The sequence below is a fragment of the Camelus bactrianus genome, chromosome 9, assembly GCF_048773025.1.
Source record: "Camelus bactrianus isolate YW-2024 breed Bactrian camel chromosome 9, ASM4877302v1, whole genome shotgun sequence".
NCBI lineage: Eukaryota > Metazoa > Chordata > Mammalia > Artiodactyla > Camelidae > Camelus > Camelus bactrianus.
This window is the reverse complement of record NC_133547.1, coordinates 53,790,139-53,804,806: the sequence shown is the minus strand read 5'-3', so window position 1 is coordinate 53,804,806 and position 14,668 is coordinate 53,790,139. Positions and strand designations below refer to the sequence as shown.

At 45.0% G+C, this 14,668-nt stretch overlaps 1 protein-coding gene across 4 annotated transcripts in view; it reads left to right on the top strand.

Moving 5' to 3' along the window:
• WWOX (WW domain containing oxidoreductase) overlaps positions 1-14,668 on the top strand; it is a 902,472-nt gene that overhangs the window by 474,055 nt on the left and 413,749 nt on the right. Inside the window, exon 9 of one of the 4 annotated variants that reach the window (XM_010967466.3) lies at positions 6,139-6,877. The exons of 2 other annotated variants lie outside the window; for them this stretch is intronic. In XM_010967466.3, the coding sequence (XP_010965768.2) occupies positions 6,139-6,165 (27 nt within the window). In that variant the 3' untranslated portion in view covers positions 6,166-6,877. Of the gene's footprint in view, positions 1-5,250; positions 6,101-6,138; positions 6,878-14,668 lie in introns of those variants that run through there. One more of the 4 variants, XM_074370375.1, reaches the window with a different exon arrangement.

The following is a 14,668-nucleotide window of genomic DNA, read 5'->3' as shown; positions in this document are numbered from 1 at the left end:
TATACACACACACACACACACATATTTTTTTTAAATAATTTGCTTTTTATTTTTTATTTTACTTTTTGGGGGAAATTAGGTTTATTTGTTTGTATGTTTGTTTATTTATAGTGGAGCTACTGAGGATTGAACCCAGGACCTTGTGCATGCTAAGCATGCCCTCTGCCACTGAGCTAGACCCTCCCCCCAGCAATATATGTATATTTAAAGATTAATTCTCACATTGGCATCTTTCTTTGATATTTCTCCTATGTGGGATTCTTTGGCCTGGATTCACCATCTGAATGGGGTCAAGCAACCCAGACTGGTTCTGGATTCAGGCCTTGGTGCCAGGGAGAACCCAGGCTCGCTCTTGGGTACTTTGACTTACCTTTACCACTGACAAGCAGAGGTGAGGAGATACAAGATTATTACTGGGGAGGGGAAAGAATCCAGATTATTACTGGGGATTTTTGAAGACTTCCAGGGTGGCCTTTGTAGCAGAGGAGAGTGTCAGGATGTTTCCCTCGGTTTTTAAAATTGAAAGTTATTTCATTCACGCTACACTTTCAAATCCTCGTCCTTCTTTAGGCTTTTAATTTCAACTTACATTTCTTACTATTTTGCTTGCAAGCCTGACACATTTTAGCAGTCATCTTGGAGGAGCTGTAGAGTAATACTTCAGCTCATTTATACATTTAGGTAAAGACCTTTAAAATACAAAGCTGCATTTATAAATGTAATATTTGATTTCCTTTTCAAGTACTTTTACTAACAAACTCCCCCAGAATGTAAGTAATTTGCATATATCTAACAAACTGCATTTCAAGTTGTGATGAACCTTAAGTTTACTTAACATAATGCTTTTATAAATTTAGTGATATTTCTGCCTACAGTCACAATTCCTGTAGTGATTACCATTTATACGTTAAAAATGGAAACTTTCAGGCTAATGTATAATAGTAGGACAGGGGTGAGCCGACTTTTTCTGTAAACGGACACATAGTAAATATTTCTGGTTTTGCAGTTCAGATGGTCTCAACAGTTTAACCCTTTGTATGAAAGCAGCCAGAAACAGTACATAAATGAGTGGACCTGGCTGTGTTCCAGTAAAACTTTTCTTATAAAAACAAATCGTGGGTCAGATTTGGCCCAAGGGCCATAGTTTGCTAACCGAGGGCCCAACTCAAACATTACAAATTCGTAAGATACCGCGTGTATGAAGATATGCTAACACAGTAGCATTATTGTTCTCATTTTGATTATCTCAATATTATTATGTTTCACTGTAACATACACACATGATTTTTTAGGTGCACTTCAAACGCTGGCTGTCTGGGTTTGAAGTTAGTCTATGCCGTGTGTAGCTGTGTGGCCTTGGACAAGTAACTTAACCTCTCTGTGCTTATTCTGATCATCTTTAAAAGGGGATTATGCCAGCACTTCTCTCACAGCGTGGTTGTGAAAATAGCATTCGTCCTTTTGTGTAAGTCTTCCTGTGGTTAAATGATGTCGGTGCACTAAGTTAACAGTGATGTCACACCAAACAGCATAAGGGTTACCTTGTGTAATTTTAGGTTCGCCTCTCAGCATCCTGAGGTTTCTTAACAGCCAGGGAGGCTTCTGGCCGACCTGTGTACTCCGTTCTCATGGATACCTGTACTTGTAGGGCAACTGCCTTTTTATAGACGCAACAATTATCAGTGATTCTGTTTCTTACAGAGGACAGATCACCTGTGCTCGCTGCTCACTGACACCTGCACCCTCCACCAGGGGGCACCTCACTCCATTGTGGTTTGCATTTCTTTGGGCTCTTCTGTGTAATTATCTTTGGGCCAGCTTAAATCACCTTTGAACTCGATGGAATTCTGTACTGTGTTTACATACGTCATGTCTCTGCAAACCAGAAACTAGTACCAGGACATCTCTCATGGGGTCATCTGACTTGAAGTCACATCTCCTAAGACAGTGGCTTTTAGCTGAGGGTGGCAGTGTCCCTTCCCCGCACACTGGGTGTTTTTAATCATCACAACGTAACCAGGGTACTCTTTGCCTTGGTGAGGGTAGGTGGCCAGGGAGACAGGGTGCTGAGCGTTCCACAGTGTGTGGCTGGTCTCATACAGCAGAGAAATGCCCTTCCTCAAGATGCTGGTGACACCCCTCCAGAAACACTGTCCTAGGGTGATCTTTGGGACACATACTAGGAAATGGACCAAAGACACTCACAGAAGTGTGCCCAAGTTCACAGTAAGTGCAGCCTGTATGGAGAAGAAACCTGCTAGGTCCGAGGACCAAGGAAACCTTGAGTCTGGGGGAGGGGAAGTGCCAGTGCTCGGGGGTCTCCCTTCTGTTCTGCAGGACCACCCCTCGCTGGGCCACCCTGTTAGATTTCTATGTTGTATTTCTTGCGGCATTTCTGGGCCTGCGGTGGGCCTGGCCACATCACCTCCTAGTCACGCTGGCCTCGACCTCCAGAGCCAGGTCTTGGAGATGCAGTCATCACTAGCCTGGCTCTTGGCACAGAACGAGTGCTTGATGAATATTTATTGAATGATTTCCAGCTAATGGAAGAAACCTAAACAGTACAACACCCAGAGTATTGAAGTTCTTTGAAAATTGACCTGAAGGACTAGTGAAAAGAATCTCAAAAGGCAGCGGGCAAGGCACTGGTGTTTATTAAGGCCCTTGGAGGAGTAGAAGGAGGGTCATAGTAGGAAGTAATGTCATGGGACCAGCTCAGCCTGGGGCCAGGCTGCAGGAGTCGATTCCAGACTCTACCAAGTATAGCCGTGTGGTCTTGGGCAACCTCTCTGTGCCTAATGGCTTCATCTTTGAAGGAGAGATAATGGTGGTGCTTACCTCACTGGGAGATCAGAGGATGACCTGTGGGACATTACAGAAAGCACTTTAACACAGCCTCGCAGGTAATGAGTGCCACATGGTATGTGTTTTGGTTGTTTAGTTCCCTTCCTTCCTCCTTATACTCCCGTGTCATCCCCATTTGACAGGGGAGGAGGTTGAAGGTCTGATGGCCATATGGCAGGTGCTGGCCCTGGAACCCGGGCCAGCTTCCCTCCACCTCGTCTCCCCATCCCCATCTCTCCACCCACTTCCCTCATTCTTTCCTTCTTTTCTGCCTGGGGAACTTGGGAACCAAGAAGAGGAGAAGGGCTTGAGGAAAACACACCAAGGTGACATGTCTGAACCACGTCGTAAACCAGGGAGTTAGGTGTAGGGCTCTTTGGGACCTGGGTCAGCATCACGGGCTGTCAGTCTAGATGGAATGTTATGGGAGCCGTCATCTGGGGATAGAGCATGAGTTTCCCTCAGTGATGACTCCGCCTCAGTGCAGGGGGTGGGGAGGGAGCCCCAGTAATGGAGGCAAAGGAAGAAACGGGCCATCAGGGTTCTTTACCACTGGGAGCGAGTGGACAGGAGCAGTGAAACAATTTCCTCTCTAGGTGGAAAGCCAATGGGGAAGAAAGAGAAAATGAACTGAGAATGGCAAGGACAGAGGGAAGAGGTGTCTGATGTTTTGTGGAAACAACTTCAGAGTTCGGGGGGGCTGCATGTTCTGGGGTCACGGGAGACACTTAGAGCACTTGCCCCGCCCCCTTTCATCCCACCCTGCTCATCGCAGAAGAAGGGGACCTGAGTGTGGGTCCTTGGGACCAAGGACCTTGAGACCCTAGCGCTCCTCCTTTCCCCAACCCCCTGGAGTCCTGGCTCCAGGAGCAAATGCCTGCCCCAGACTTCTCGTAAGTCAACAGAGGAGAACTTCCTGCTCCTTCCCAAGGCAAGTCTGTGAAATTCTGGGATCCCACAGTGATTAGTGGGATCCGGGAAGGCTCCCCTGAGGATGGAGTATTAAACTGAGGGCTGGAGGGACCTTGACTTCAGCCAGGAGGAAAATCAAGAACCTGGGGAGAGGACGGAGGGCATTAATTTTGATTTTTTTCTTCCTGCTCCTTCTCTCTGTGCATCATAACCACCCTTAGGCACCCAGGTCACCCTTTACCTTGTTTGCCTCAGAGTTTAATTTCTGCTTCTCCCTTGTCTCCTGTGAAAAGTGCTAACATTATAGGAGTTAGGATCTCCATAAAGGAGATTTCAAAACCCCAGAAACTCCCAAAGCTTGAAGTTAAGGGACAGGAAAAAAAAAACTAATGGTGCTTCCAACTATCCCACTGGTTTTGACCTCCTTAAGGGGAAGATGCTTCCTTAAAGTTTTTTTTTTTTTTTCCCCAAATGCTCTGAGTTTCATGACAGGTGTAACAGAATTACCTCCAGACACATGACTACAACCATCTTCCTCTTCTCAGATCTCAGTGGAGAGGAGTTTTTGAATGTCATTGTTTTTTAATTTGTAGTAAAAATTTATATACTATAAAATTTACCATTTGAACCATTAATGAAGTGTCCAGTTCAGAGGCATTGAGTGCATTCACGTTACTGTGCAACCCTCACAGTTTTCCATCTCCAAGTGAGCTTGATTCTTTTTTTTTAATATGTATATTTATTGAAGTATACTGAACTTGACTCTTAGATCTCCCAGTCATGTGCTTCAAATTTCTAGATGCTGTTCAGCTCAGCATGTCATGGTGGAAAGGGCTGGTTTGGCACTTGTTTTTAAGCACTAGCAGCCGCGTCACCCTCACCCAGTGATCCAACCTCTTGGAGCCTCAGTTCTGGTCTGTAAAGTGGGGATGACACCCCCCCCCCTTTAATGAGGTGTGATTTGGACTTAGTGAGATCACAGGTTGGGGGGGCGTCTAGAGTTTGCTCATCTCTACAAGTTTCTGGTGAGGCTTGAATGGTCACACAGCACCCATCTTCCCTTCTCATCCATCTGCATTTTCACGAAACTTGGTTCTATTTTTTTATATGTAGCGCATATAATAGTTGGGGTGCCAGGAAGCATTACAGTTCGTGGCTGGACCGTATGACTGCCCACTGCTGCTCAGTAACTCCCGCCATATCGGCGGGTCGACATGAGGAGCATCCCCGGCTTGGTATCTGCCGCTGCTCTCACCACACAGTTTACGAAAGTCTAATCCATAAAAGCCGTTAGAAATTTCCATTAGGAGATTTGCACAAGTGGTTAAAATTAGTCATGCATTCTTGGCCTAAACTGCAGGAAGGGTATCTTGACTGTGAAAATGATTATGACATGTTAAAACTGTGTAATAGTAAGCAGACAGTTTGCCGAGCTGCTGGGTGAGTTCTGGAGAGGCGCTATTTATTTTCTCCCTCTTGACTCCTTTCTTTCAGGCAACACTGCCAGTGCGTTGACTTGGAAAACAACTGAGAGCCAGCCATTTCCAAGCATTGACATTATGCGGCTTCATTTGTGAGCCAGGCCAACTCTTTTATTTTATTGTACTGTATTTTTTTGGGGGGGGCATTAAAAATCACAGCATTCCTGGTTCTCTCACCCTGTCCCCAATTTAATATTTCTGGAAGGACAACATTGCTTCCAAGGGTAGAGCAATGGTGGAAACTTCCAGGTGCTGGAGATCAGCTGCCTGGTTTATTTGGTTACTTATTCCTTTTTACTGCAGTGGTGTTTTTCGTGTTAGAGAAAAGGCTGTGATTTTCTTTGATATTAAAAAGCCAACCACTTATATTTTCCAAAGCCATTTGCATTCAGTCTGATGGCCGCTAAAAATGTATGTGGATTTTTCATCTGAGAGGTTTTCTCTCTGCATATTGTTTACATTTATCAAATGTGGTCCTGCCCAGTACTTTATATTCATTGTAGCTTCCAGACCTGGCTGACAGCCGGGGCCCACGTGAAGCACACCACAAGACAAAGCCGCTAGAGTCAGAGGGTCTTCTTTGGAGAGAATACGAGAGCAAGGACAGGCAATTGTGGCTGTATAAATGAGCAGTGTGCCGAGTGGAGGCTCCGTCTTTGTTCTGTCATCAGTGTGTCGGTTGTCAGTCAAGCATCCCCTCCCCCTTACACGCTCGCCAAGCTAATGTGAGAACCCAGCTCTGACTCTGCTCTGAGGCTGCACTTGTGCAGCCTGAAAAATAGGGGAGAATTTTGTGAAATAAATACTTAAAATAACAGGAAAGAACTGGAGAAAGCTGACGTTATTTGGGGTTATCCAAACAAAACAGTTTAATATTTATTTGCTTTGTTACTCCCTCTAGGTCTTTGCATTTGGTGATGCTGTGTAATGCCACATGTACTATCAGAGGAGACTGCTTTTGTGCATGCATGTTAAAAACAAGAATAAAACCAACCCCTATTCCTGCAATTTTGGTACTTTGCCACCAGGTGGTGGTAGTGTATCTTGATTAAGGAATCTGACCTGCTAGGTGTAGGCATTCATCTATGTATTCACTGAATAACCTTCATTGAGGGTAGAGCATGGTTTAGATGTTATGGATATAGAAATAACTTAGAGTTGTGTCTTGAGAAGCTTACTGACTAGTGGCATATACTTTGTAGTCAAAGATGACAGGGTTTTTCATACAACCCAGGAATCCCACTCCTGGGCTTGTATCCAGAAGGAAATCTACTTCAGGATGACACCTGCACCCCAATGTTCATAGCAGCACTATTTACAATAGCCAAAACATGGAAACAGCCTAAATGTCCATCAACAGGTGACTGGATAAAGAAGATGTGGTATATTTATACAATGGAATACTACTCAGCCATAAAAACCGACAACATAATGCCATTTGCAGCAACATGGATGCTCCTGGAGAATGTCATTCTAAGTGAAGTAAGCCAGAAAGAGAAAGAAAAATACCGTATGAGATCGCTCATATGTGGAATCTAAAAAACAAAAACAAACAAACAAACAAAAACAAAGCGTAAATAAAGGACAGAAATAGACTCACAGACAGAGAATACAGACTTGTGGTTACCAGGGGGGTGGAGGGTGGGAAGGGACAGACTGGGATTTCAAAATTGTAGAATAGACTACACTGTATAGCACAGGGAAATATACACAAAATGTTATGATAACTCACAGAGAAAAAAGGTGACAATGAGTGTGTATATGTCCATGAATAACTGAAAAATTGTGCTGAACACTGGAATTTGACACAACATTGTAAAATGATTATAAATCAATAAAAAATGTTAAAAAAAAAGATGACAGGGTTTTTTTTTAACTGAATTCACCCATATTTGATCATAAATGCAATCACACTTTGTTGATAAACATTCATTTTTAGTACAAACATTTCCATCTTGTCAAGCTTCATATTTAATACAGTTAACTAAAAAGAGGATACTTTAGACACATAGGTATATCTTTTTGGATTAACTTTTCTCTTATTTGATTCTATGTATTCTTTTTCAGACCATCAGGGCAGCTTTTTGAAGACAGTTGCCTTTAACTTTCTCTCTCTCTCACACAAACACACACACTCACACACACAAATATCCTTAGGCATGTTTATTCTTTTTTCCCAGAGTCAGGTTAAGGCACCTGTCCCATTTTCTGCCTCTGCTTTTGGGGTAGGTGTTTTCTTCAAGAACACTCTCCTTGTGGGCATCCAGAGCCCACCACAATTCCATCTCTTTCCACCTCTTTCTTCCTCTCTGTATTCAAGGGCTCCATCTCTCTGTAGCTTTCTCTGGGCCCTAACTCTTTCTTATTTTCAGTCTTTTCATTTCTGTTTCTCAACCTTTTCATTTGTCAACTAGGAAGAAGCTGCAGGGAAGGGAGAGGGGGACTCAGGGTCTCCGCCACATCTCTCTGCCCTGGGACTTGGTCCCATAGCCCCTGCAAGTAGATGTTTTTCCAATTATGGAAGCACTGACAGTTCATCCAGGAGAGGAAGGACCCTCCGGGCCACGCTCTCTCAAGCCCCGAGTCTCCCTTTTGGCTTGAGTTCACATACGTACTGATGGGACACCACCTTCTCAGTAGGATTTCCCCAGCACCTTCCCTCACGCCTGACTTAGGGTACAAACTGCTGGTGCAAGTGAATCACTCAGTTACCCAGCCAGCCTCAAGGGACCGGATTCCATGTCAGCCACTGAATATTTTAAACAGAAGATAAACTTATTTGGTATCAAGAACAAATCATTTGCATAAGTGACATCTCAGGTTGTCATGAAAATCGCTGCAGCATTGATTCTGATCACTCAGGTCGTCTCATGTTACGGGGTTTTTCTCCTCTCACCCGTTTTTCCACCTTTCATCCCTATTCGGAGTATGAGAATTGAGAATAAAAGCAGTCCTCTTATCTTAAAAAGTTACCGTAATCAGACTTAACGTATATGCAAAAATCTCTCATTTCCCCCCCAACATTTGTGTAGAACCTCCAAATATTTGAAAAGGCATTCATCGTGTAGAAGAGCGGCAGCGCATGCCTGTCTGTGCCCCCTTGGCTCCAGCATCGCGCCTCTTTACGCACGAGCACCGGAGGCGCTGGCGTCTTCGTGGGCTCCTCGCCGCGGGCTCCTCCTGCGCCCGCTCTGGAACGCCTGCAGCGGCGGAGTCGGTGAATCAGAGCCCTCCGCCGCCGCCAGGAGCGCACTGAGAGAGGAGCGCTGGGGCTGCGCGCCGTCGGAGGTGGTCCGGCTTTTCTGGTAGAGAGCTCTCCTCCCTCATTGTCTTTAGTTGGCGCTATTTTCTATGTGTTGATTGACAAATATGTGCTAAACCAAGGTCATTCTAAGTGAAATAATCACCCGAAGTAATTGGATTTCCTTGGTTAGTGTGTTTACCTTAAAAAAAAAAAAGGGGGGGACTAGTCAGTTCATACGAAGCGTGTGCCAAGGAAGAGAGTAGTGAGAGAATGCTTTAGCTGTAAGATCGTGGGTCACATTCCCAGTTACTGTCAGGTAGGTCTTATTCTTTTTGGGTAAAAATGAAGTTCAGGAGGATTAAGCAAGTTGCCTCCAGCTAGGGCGTGGATAAGCCAGGGTTTACACACATAGGCTAAATGCTGGAGGCAGGGTTCAGATTTGGCAGAAATTTTGTAACCCAAAGTTATCTAGCCTCTCCAGATTACAGTCACCACCTCAAAGGATGGGAAAGAATAATCCAGTGTAGACATGATTTGTTCCCAGCAGCTCCTGGGTGGGAATCTGGGGCGCCTCCCCTTGGGAAGCCTCCACTTCAGAGCTCAGTGGTCAGCACCACCCTGCGGAAGGGCGCTCTCCTCTGCGGTGGGTCGTTGTGAGTCTCAGAGCTAAGCCTCTCTCCCCGACGTTGCAGTCCTGCTGGAGGCTCCCAGTGTGTGTGTTTGGGAGGAGAGGAAGCACCCACTACCTTGTGATTGAGGAGGTACCCTCTCACCCCCTGTAAAGTGCCGCCTTAGGCCAACAACCATTTTACAGAGTGTAAAGTGAGGGCAATGGCTTAGATGGACAGTAAGATGAGTTTCTATTTTAAAGCAATAAATGCACACGCAGAACACCGAACATTATAAAAGGACTGATAGTTTATGGTTTACAGAAGATGCTCACGTACATAATTTGAACCTCGCCACAACCATGTGAATTAGGCAAATGTTGTTTTTACAGTTAGCCTCATTTCATAGATGAGGAAACTGAGGCTCAGTTTCATAGGTAAATGATCCCTGAGTTTCATAGCTAAATGATCTTGGTTGTCTGGCTTCAAATCCTGTAGCTCGCATTGTGAGCTAAAATATAAGACACGCAGGTAAATTTGAATATCAAATAAACAGTGGTTAATTTTTTAGCATAAGTGTAGCCCATGTAATGTTTGGGACATACTTATACTTTAAAAATATGGTATGGGATATACTTATACTAAGACATAACTTGTTTATCTGAAATTAGAATTTAACTGGGCATCCTGTATTTTTAATTGCTTAATCAGGCACCTACTAATGGCGTCTTTTTGTTCCTGCCCTGCTGTGCCACATGGTCTTGATGTCATTCTGTGACTCAGTAACTACCCTGGGAAATCATCATTATTTTCGAAGTTACTCCTACCAAACATTTGTCACCTGCTAAAACCTTTACATACTGTGCTGTATCTCCTTATAGCCACCTTGAAAGCTGGGTACCTCTTCAAGCCAGATGAAAAAAACTGGGGCTCAAAGAGTTTAAGCAATTTGCTCAACACCTCTTAGTTAATAAATATGAAAACTAGGATTAGGACCAGCATCTGTGTTTCCAAGGGCATTTATCATGGCCATCTACATTCCAATTTTTTTTTTTTTAATTTAAAAAGAAAATGATGCCCACAGTCACACAAAGGCATAAGGCTCCTTTCGGGGAGAACCCAGGTGTTGGCATAAAAAATAAATTTTTTTTCCACAGCATCCAGCAAAATGCCTTCCATGTTACAGGCCCTCCACACATGCCTCTTTGCTGACTGATGTGTTCCAAGAGCAATTCGAAAAAAGCAGGGGGAGGGGGGAGAGTTGAAAACTCAGTGCCGTTTATGCGTCTATTTTGTCCTAGATGTGTTTTAAATTTTGTCAGGATCATAAACTGTTTCCAAACATGAAGATAAATTGGGCCTCTGACCTCTTACGAGGTGACATAATTCATCTGAAAGGTTTATCGCCCTGCGTGTCATTTCCCAGGTCCCTACAATTCTTCCTGTTCTTCTAACTCCATTAAAAATAGAAGAGGGTGGGGGGAGATGAGGATAAAAACTGGCTGGTTATGTTATGTGTGCGGAATGCGGCACTGAGATCCCCCTCGCACTACCACCACCAGTCCTCCTGTTAACACAATACTTTTATCCCGTAATCACAGCCTGCGGGAGACAAAATAACAGTTCATCTGGAAAACGAGATTAACTCATTTAAGCTAAGCAGTGATCACAGAGGGCAGTGTGTTGGCTGTTGCCTGGGCGAGAGAAAGCCCGCAGATTCCCGGCTGTGGCTGGCCTGTCGGAAGTAATCGGGCCCTGATGGAGTCCACCTTCCTGGGCTGGGAATTCTGCGCATCTCTGACACGGCCCCGCTCACCTGATGAAGACTGTGTCCGTCTTTTTTCTGCATCAGAACATCTTCTGAACCACTTGCCTGTCTGCGCAGCTCTACCAAGAGCTTCTCCAGTGAACACACTGCCGCGTCCATGACCAATAAAAGCGAACTGCCGTGTGGTTCGGCGCTTGTTGGTTTATGCGGCATTTGAGTTTGCTTTGTGTCAGGCCTCTGGTTCCAAAGCAACACTTTGCTTTCTTGCCAGCCGCCAGGAGCAGTGGTTCATTCTATGCCCTGTTCCCTTTCTTTGGCAGTGACTTTCCTGCAGGGATGTCCCCCGGCTTGACCTGCTCTCTTTCTCACCTAGAGCCCTGAGTACAGGTTTTTTACCCACATCTAATTGCCCCACGGGTCACCCAACGGCCTGTGCATATGAGGCGGTTGGGGACTCGTTTTCCAAACGGCGTAGAGAGGCACCAAATGGAATCTGCAATTAACTGCCTGGAGACTTGCTTATGGAAGCAGTATGTTCAAGAAGAGGGGTGGCTGCTTCTGGCGTCTACATCTCTCCCCCAGTGCACACCCACCCCACCAAGCCTTTTCAACACTGCTTTGCCGTGTCTCCCACACCTGCCAGAGCTCACCTGTTTTCTCGAGGCCATTAAAGCTAGGGGACCTGCGGGTACGCATGTGTTTCCCATCTCTCTGTGCGATCTTATTTTCTTCCTGTTCATTGACTGACATCTGGACTATAGATAACTTACCTGTTTGTCAAGGCCAGATTTGAGGACATAATGACCACCCAGCAGGGATTTTAGAAAGTGAAGGGGACAAGTCACAATAGGAGAATGTTTCAGACAAATTTCTTCAAAGCCAGCTGGCTAAATTAGGCAAAGATTCTGCGTGCCTGTCTCTGTTCTTGACAGTCTGGACTTTGTGTGATAGAGAAACAAATATATCGTGAATCCTCCAGTGTTTCATGTAAATGGTTTGTAATGTTCAAAGTGATATGGAGTAATGTACATTTTAAAATCTGTCACTGTCCCTTTTGAAGAAATTTACCGTTTCTGGGGCTTACTCAGTAACAGCCTGACTGAATGATTGCTTCAATAAATAGGAACAAGATGCTCATATCAGACTGTTACATATGCTTTGGAGGGAAATTTTAAGACTAGGTGGCTGCAGTTATTCGGAGCTTTGTTGAATATTTAACAATTTTTTTCTGGATCCATCAACTCAGAAGACTATCAATTTTAGAGCATACAGCTGTTCAGGAATAATAGTTTGAAAGACCAGCCCCAAAGATCTTGGTGATGAAAGTGTGAACAGATGACGGAATGATAAACCTTAACGCTTAAAAATGTGTTTTTATAGCTCCCTCCCTGTATAACATCGTCTGATAAATGTGTTTGTGACGAATGGACCAAGTGAGAGAACCTTCCGTAAGGGGACCCAGCACAGTTTGAATATAAATGTTGGCTCCAATTCCCCTGTTAGCGATTGACTGAGTATTGATCAGCATTGAAGAGAGGCACATGGGAGCCTCCTCAAAGCCCTAGAAACGCACCTAGAAACGCATGCATCACATGAGTATTGATCACAATTATTACAGAAACATATCTCACAAATTCCCTCTGCGCATGTGATGTTTAAATTAATCCAAATTCAGAACAAAGGTCTGTTGGAAAGGGAAAGAGCATCTCTTTCAGCAGCTGTCCCCCGGTCCCCGTGGGCGCTAAATCATCCATAATCTGTGCTAGGTCGTCCAAGAAGCCTGAAGACCCTCCCAGTCATTGGGGGCCTGAACCCCTGGTTCCTGTATCTTGGATGATGGACGCTGTGTTGTGATGGCTTAAGTGAGAAAGTGCTCTGAGTGCAAAGCCAACCTGCATTTGACTTTGACATGTTCTGTGGATTAGAAGCAACTAAAGAGATACAGCATCCGGATGTAACATGGGAAGCTTGTTTTGATTTGGAATTAAAGAAGCCTACCGTCCAAGATGTTTTTCTGAGACAGTCAGGGAAATCTGAACATGGAGTAGTTCATAGATGGTTTTAAGAAAGTATTGTTAATTTGCGAAGCAGGGTACTATTTCCGATTATTCGTTTCATATTACAGATACAGACTGGAGAATTCGCAAATGGAGACGATGTGATGCCTGGGTTTTGCTTGAAAATAATCCAGAAGAAACAGTTGAAAGATGGGATAAACAAATCAAGAGTGAGAAATTTTGATAATTCTGGGTCAACTATGGATTTATTTAACTATTTTCTCTATTTTGGGGATACTTGAAAATTTCCATAATAAAATATTGTCTTGAGGTCTCAAGAGACAGACTGCCAGGAAATGATGGTTAGAAATAGCCAGTATCAGATTCCAGAGCTTCTAGACAGGGCATAGTGAGCCGGAACAGACGTGATTTCTGGTAACCAGACCAGCAGAGTTCTGTCCCCTCGAGGCTGTTATTATTTGGTACCTATTATAGGTTGGATTGTGTTCCCCCAAATTCATATGTGGAAGCCCTCCGCGCCAGGGCCTCAGATGATGCCTATTTGAATTCAGGGCCTTTAAAGAAGTGAGGAGGTTAAAATGAGGCTCTTAGGGGAACCCCTCATCTAATCTGACTGGTGTCCTTATGAGAAGAGGAAGTAGACATGCAGATAGAAGGCAAGAGTGCAGGCACGGAGAGAAGGCAGCCGTCTGCACACCCAGGAGGGGAGCCTCAGAGGAAGCCAAACCTGCCAACACCTTGACCTGGGAATTCCAGCTTCCAGCCCCATGAGAAAATAAATTTGAGTCCCTTAAGCCGCCCCGTGTGGGTGATTTGTCATGGCATCCCTGGCAGACTAGCACTTGGGTACTGACTGCTCCTGAGGTGGTGTGAAAGGAAGAAAGACCCAAGGCCTGCGACTCGGGGCACGCGGAACCTGGCCACAGTCCTGGCTTTGCCCACAGTGAGGAGGGCTACGTGCGTGCACATGTTCACATGGCTGTGTTTTGTTTCCATGAAACTGTGATTGGCGGGATGGGAAGGAGAGTGGGAAAAAGAAGAGAAAATGACAACTCTGGGGGACCGGGGAGTCCCATCCTAGAACGTGGCTGTCTCACCCGATTGTGCTCGATGAATGTTAGGTTTTCTCTCCTTCATTCAACCTCTGCGTCCTGACTGCCCTCCTCTGTGAATGGTGTCAGGGAGCCCCTGCTCAGAGATGCAGTGGCAGGGTGTTCCAAGCAGAGGAAATAGTCACTGAGACCTCTGGAGCTTGGTCAGGAGGAGGAGCTGCACTCACGAGATGCCTTGGAATCAAAACAGAATAAATGGAGGGGAAGGTTTAAGGTGAAGGTGGAGAGGTAGGCAGGGGCCAGGTCGCACAGAGCCTTGCAGACCCTGGTGAGGGCTTGAGATTTCAGTCTAGTTGTATTAAGGAGCCACTGGCTGGCTTTAAGCTGGAGCAAGATTGGTATGATATGATGATATATGATAAACATGTTTGCTGTGATATATGGCATTATATATATGATTAAGATAGGATACATGTGGCCCGATGGCGTGTGTTTGCTGTAAGATATGACACAGGAAATGGCATGATCGGATATGATGTGACATGACTCATGCCAACACCATGGCTATGGGGTGGAGAACGGGTGGTCACGGATTAGGATTGGAGACCTGGGGACCGAGTAGAAGGTTTATCAGTGTGGAATGGTTCAGCTGCAAGTTAGAGGAAACAGAAGTAAAGTTAGCTGAGACAAATAGGGCCCTTTTTTTTCTTTTCTAGCTTAATAAGAAGCCCAGAGGGAGGC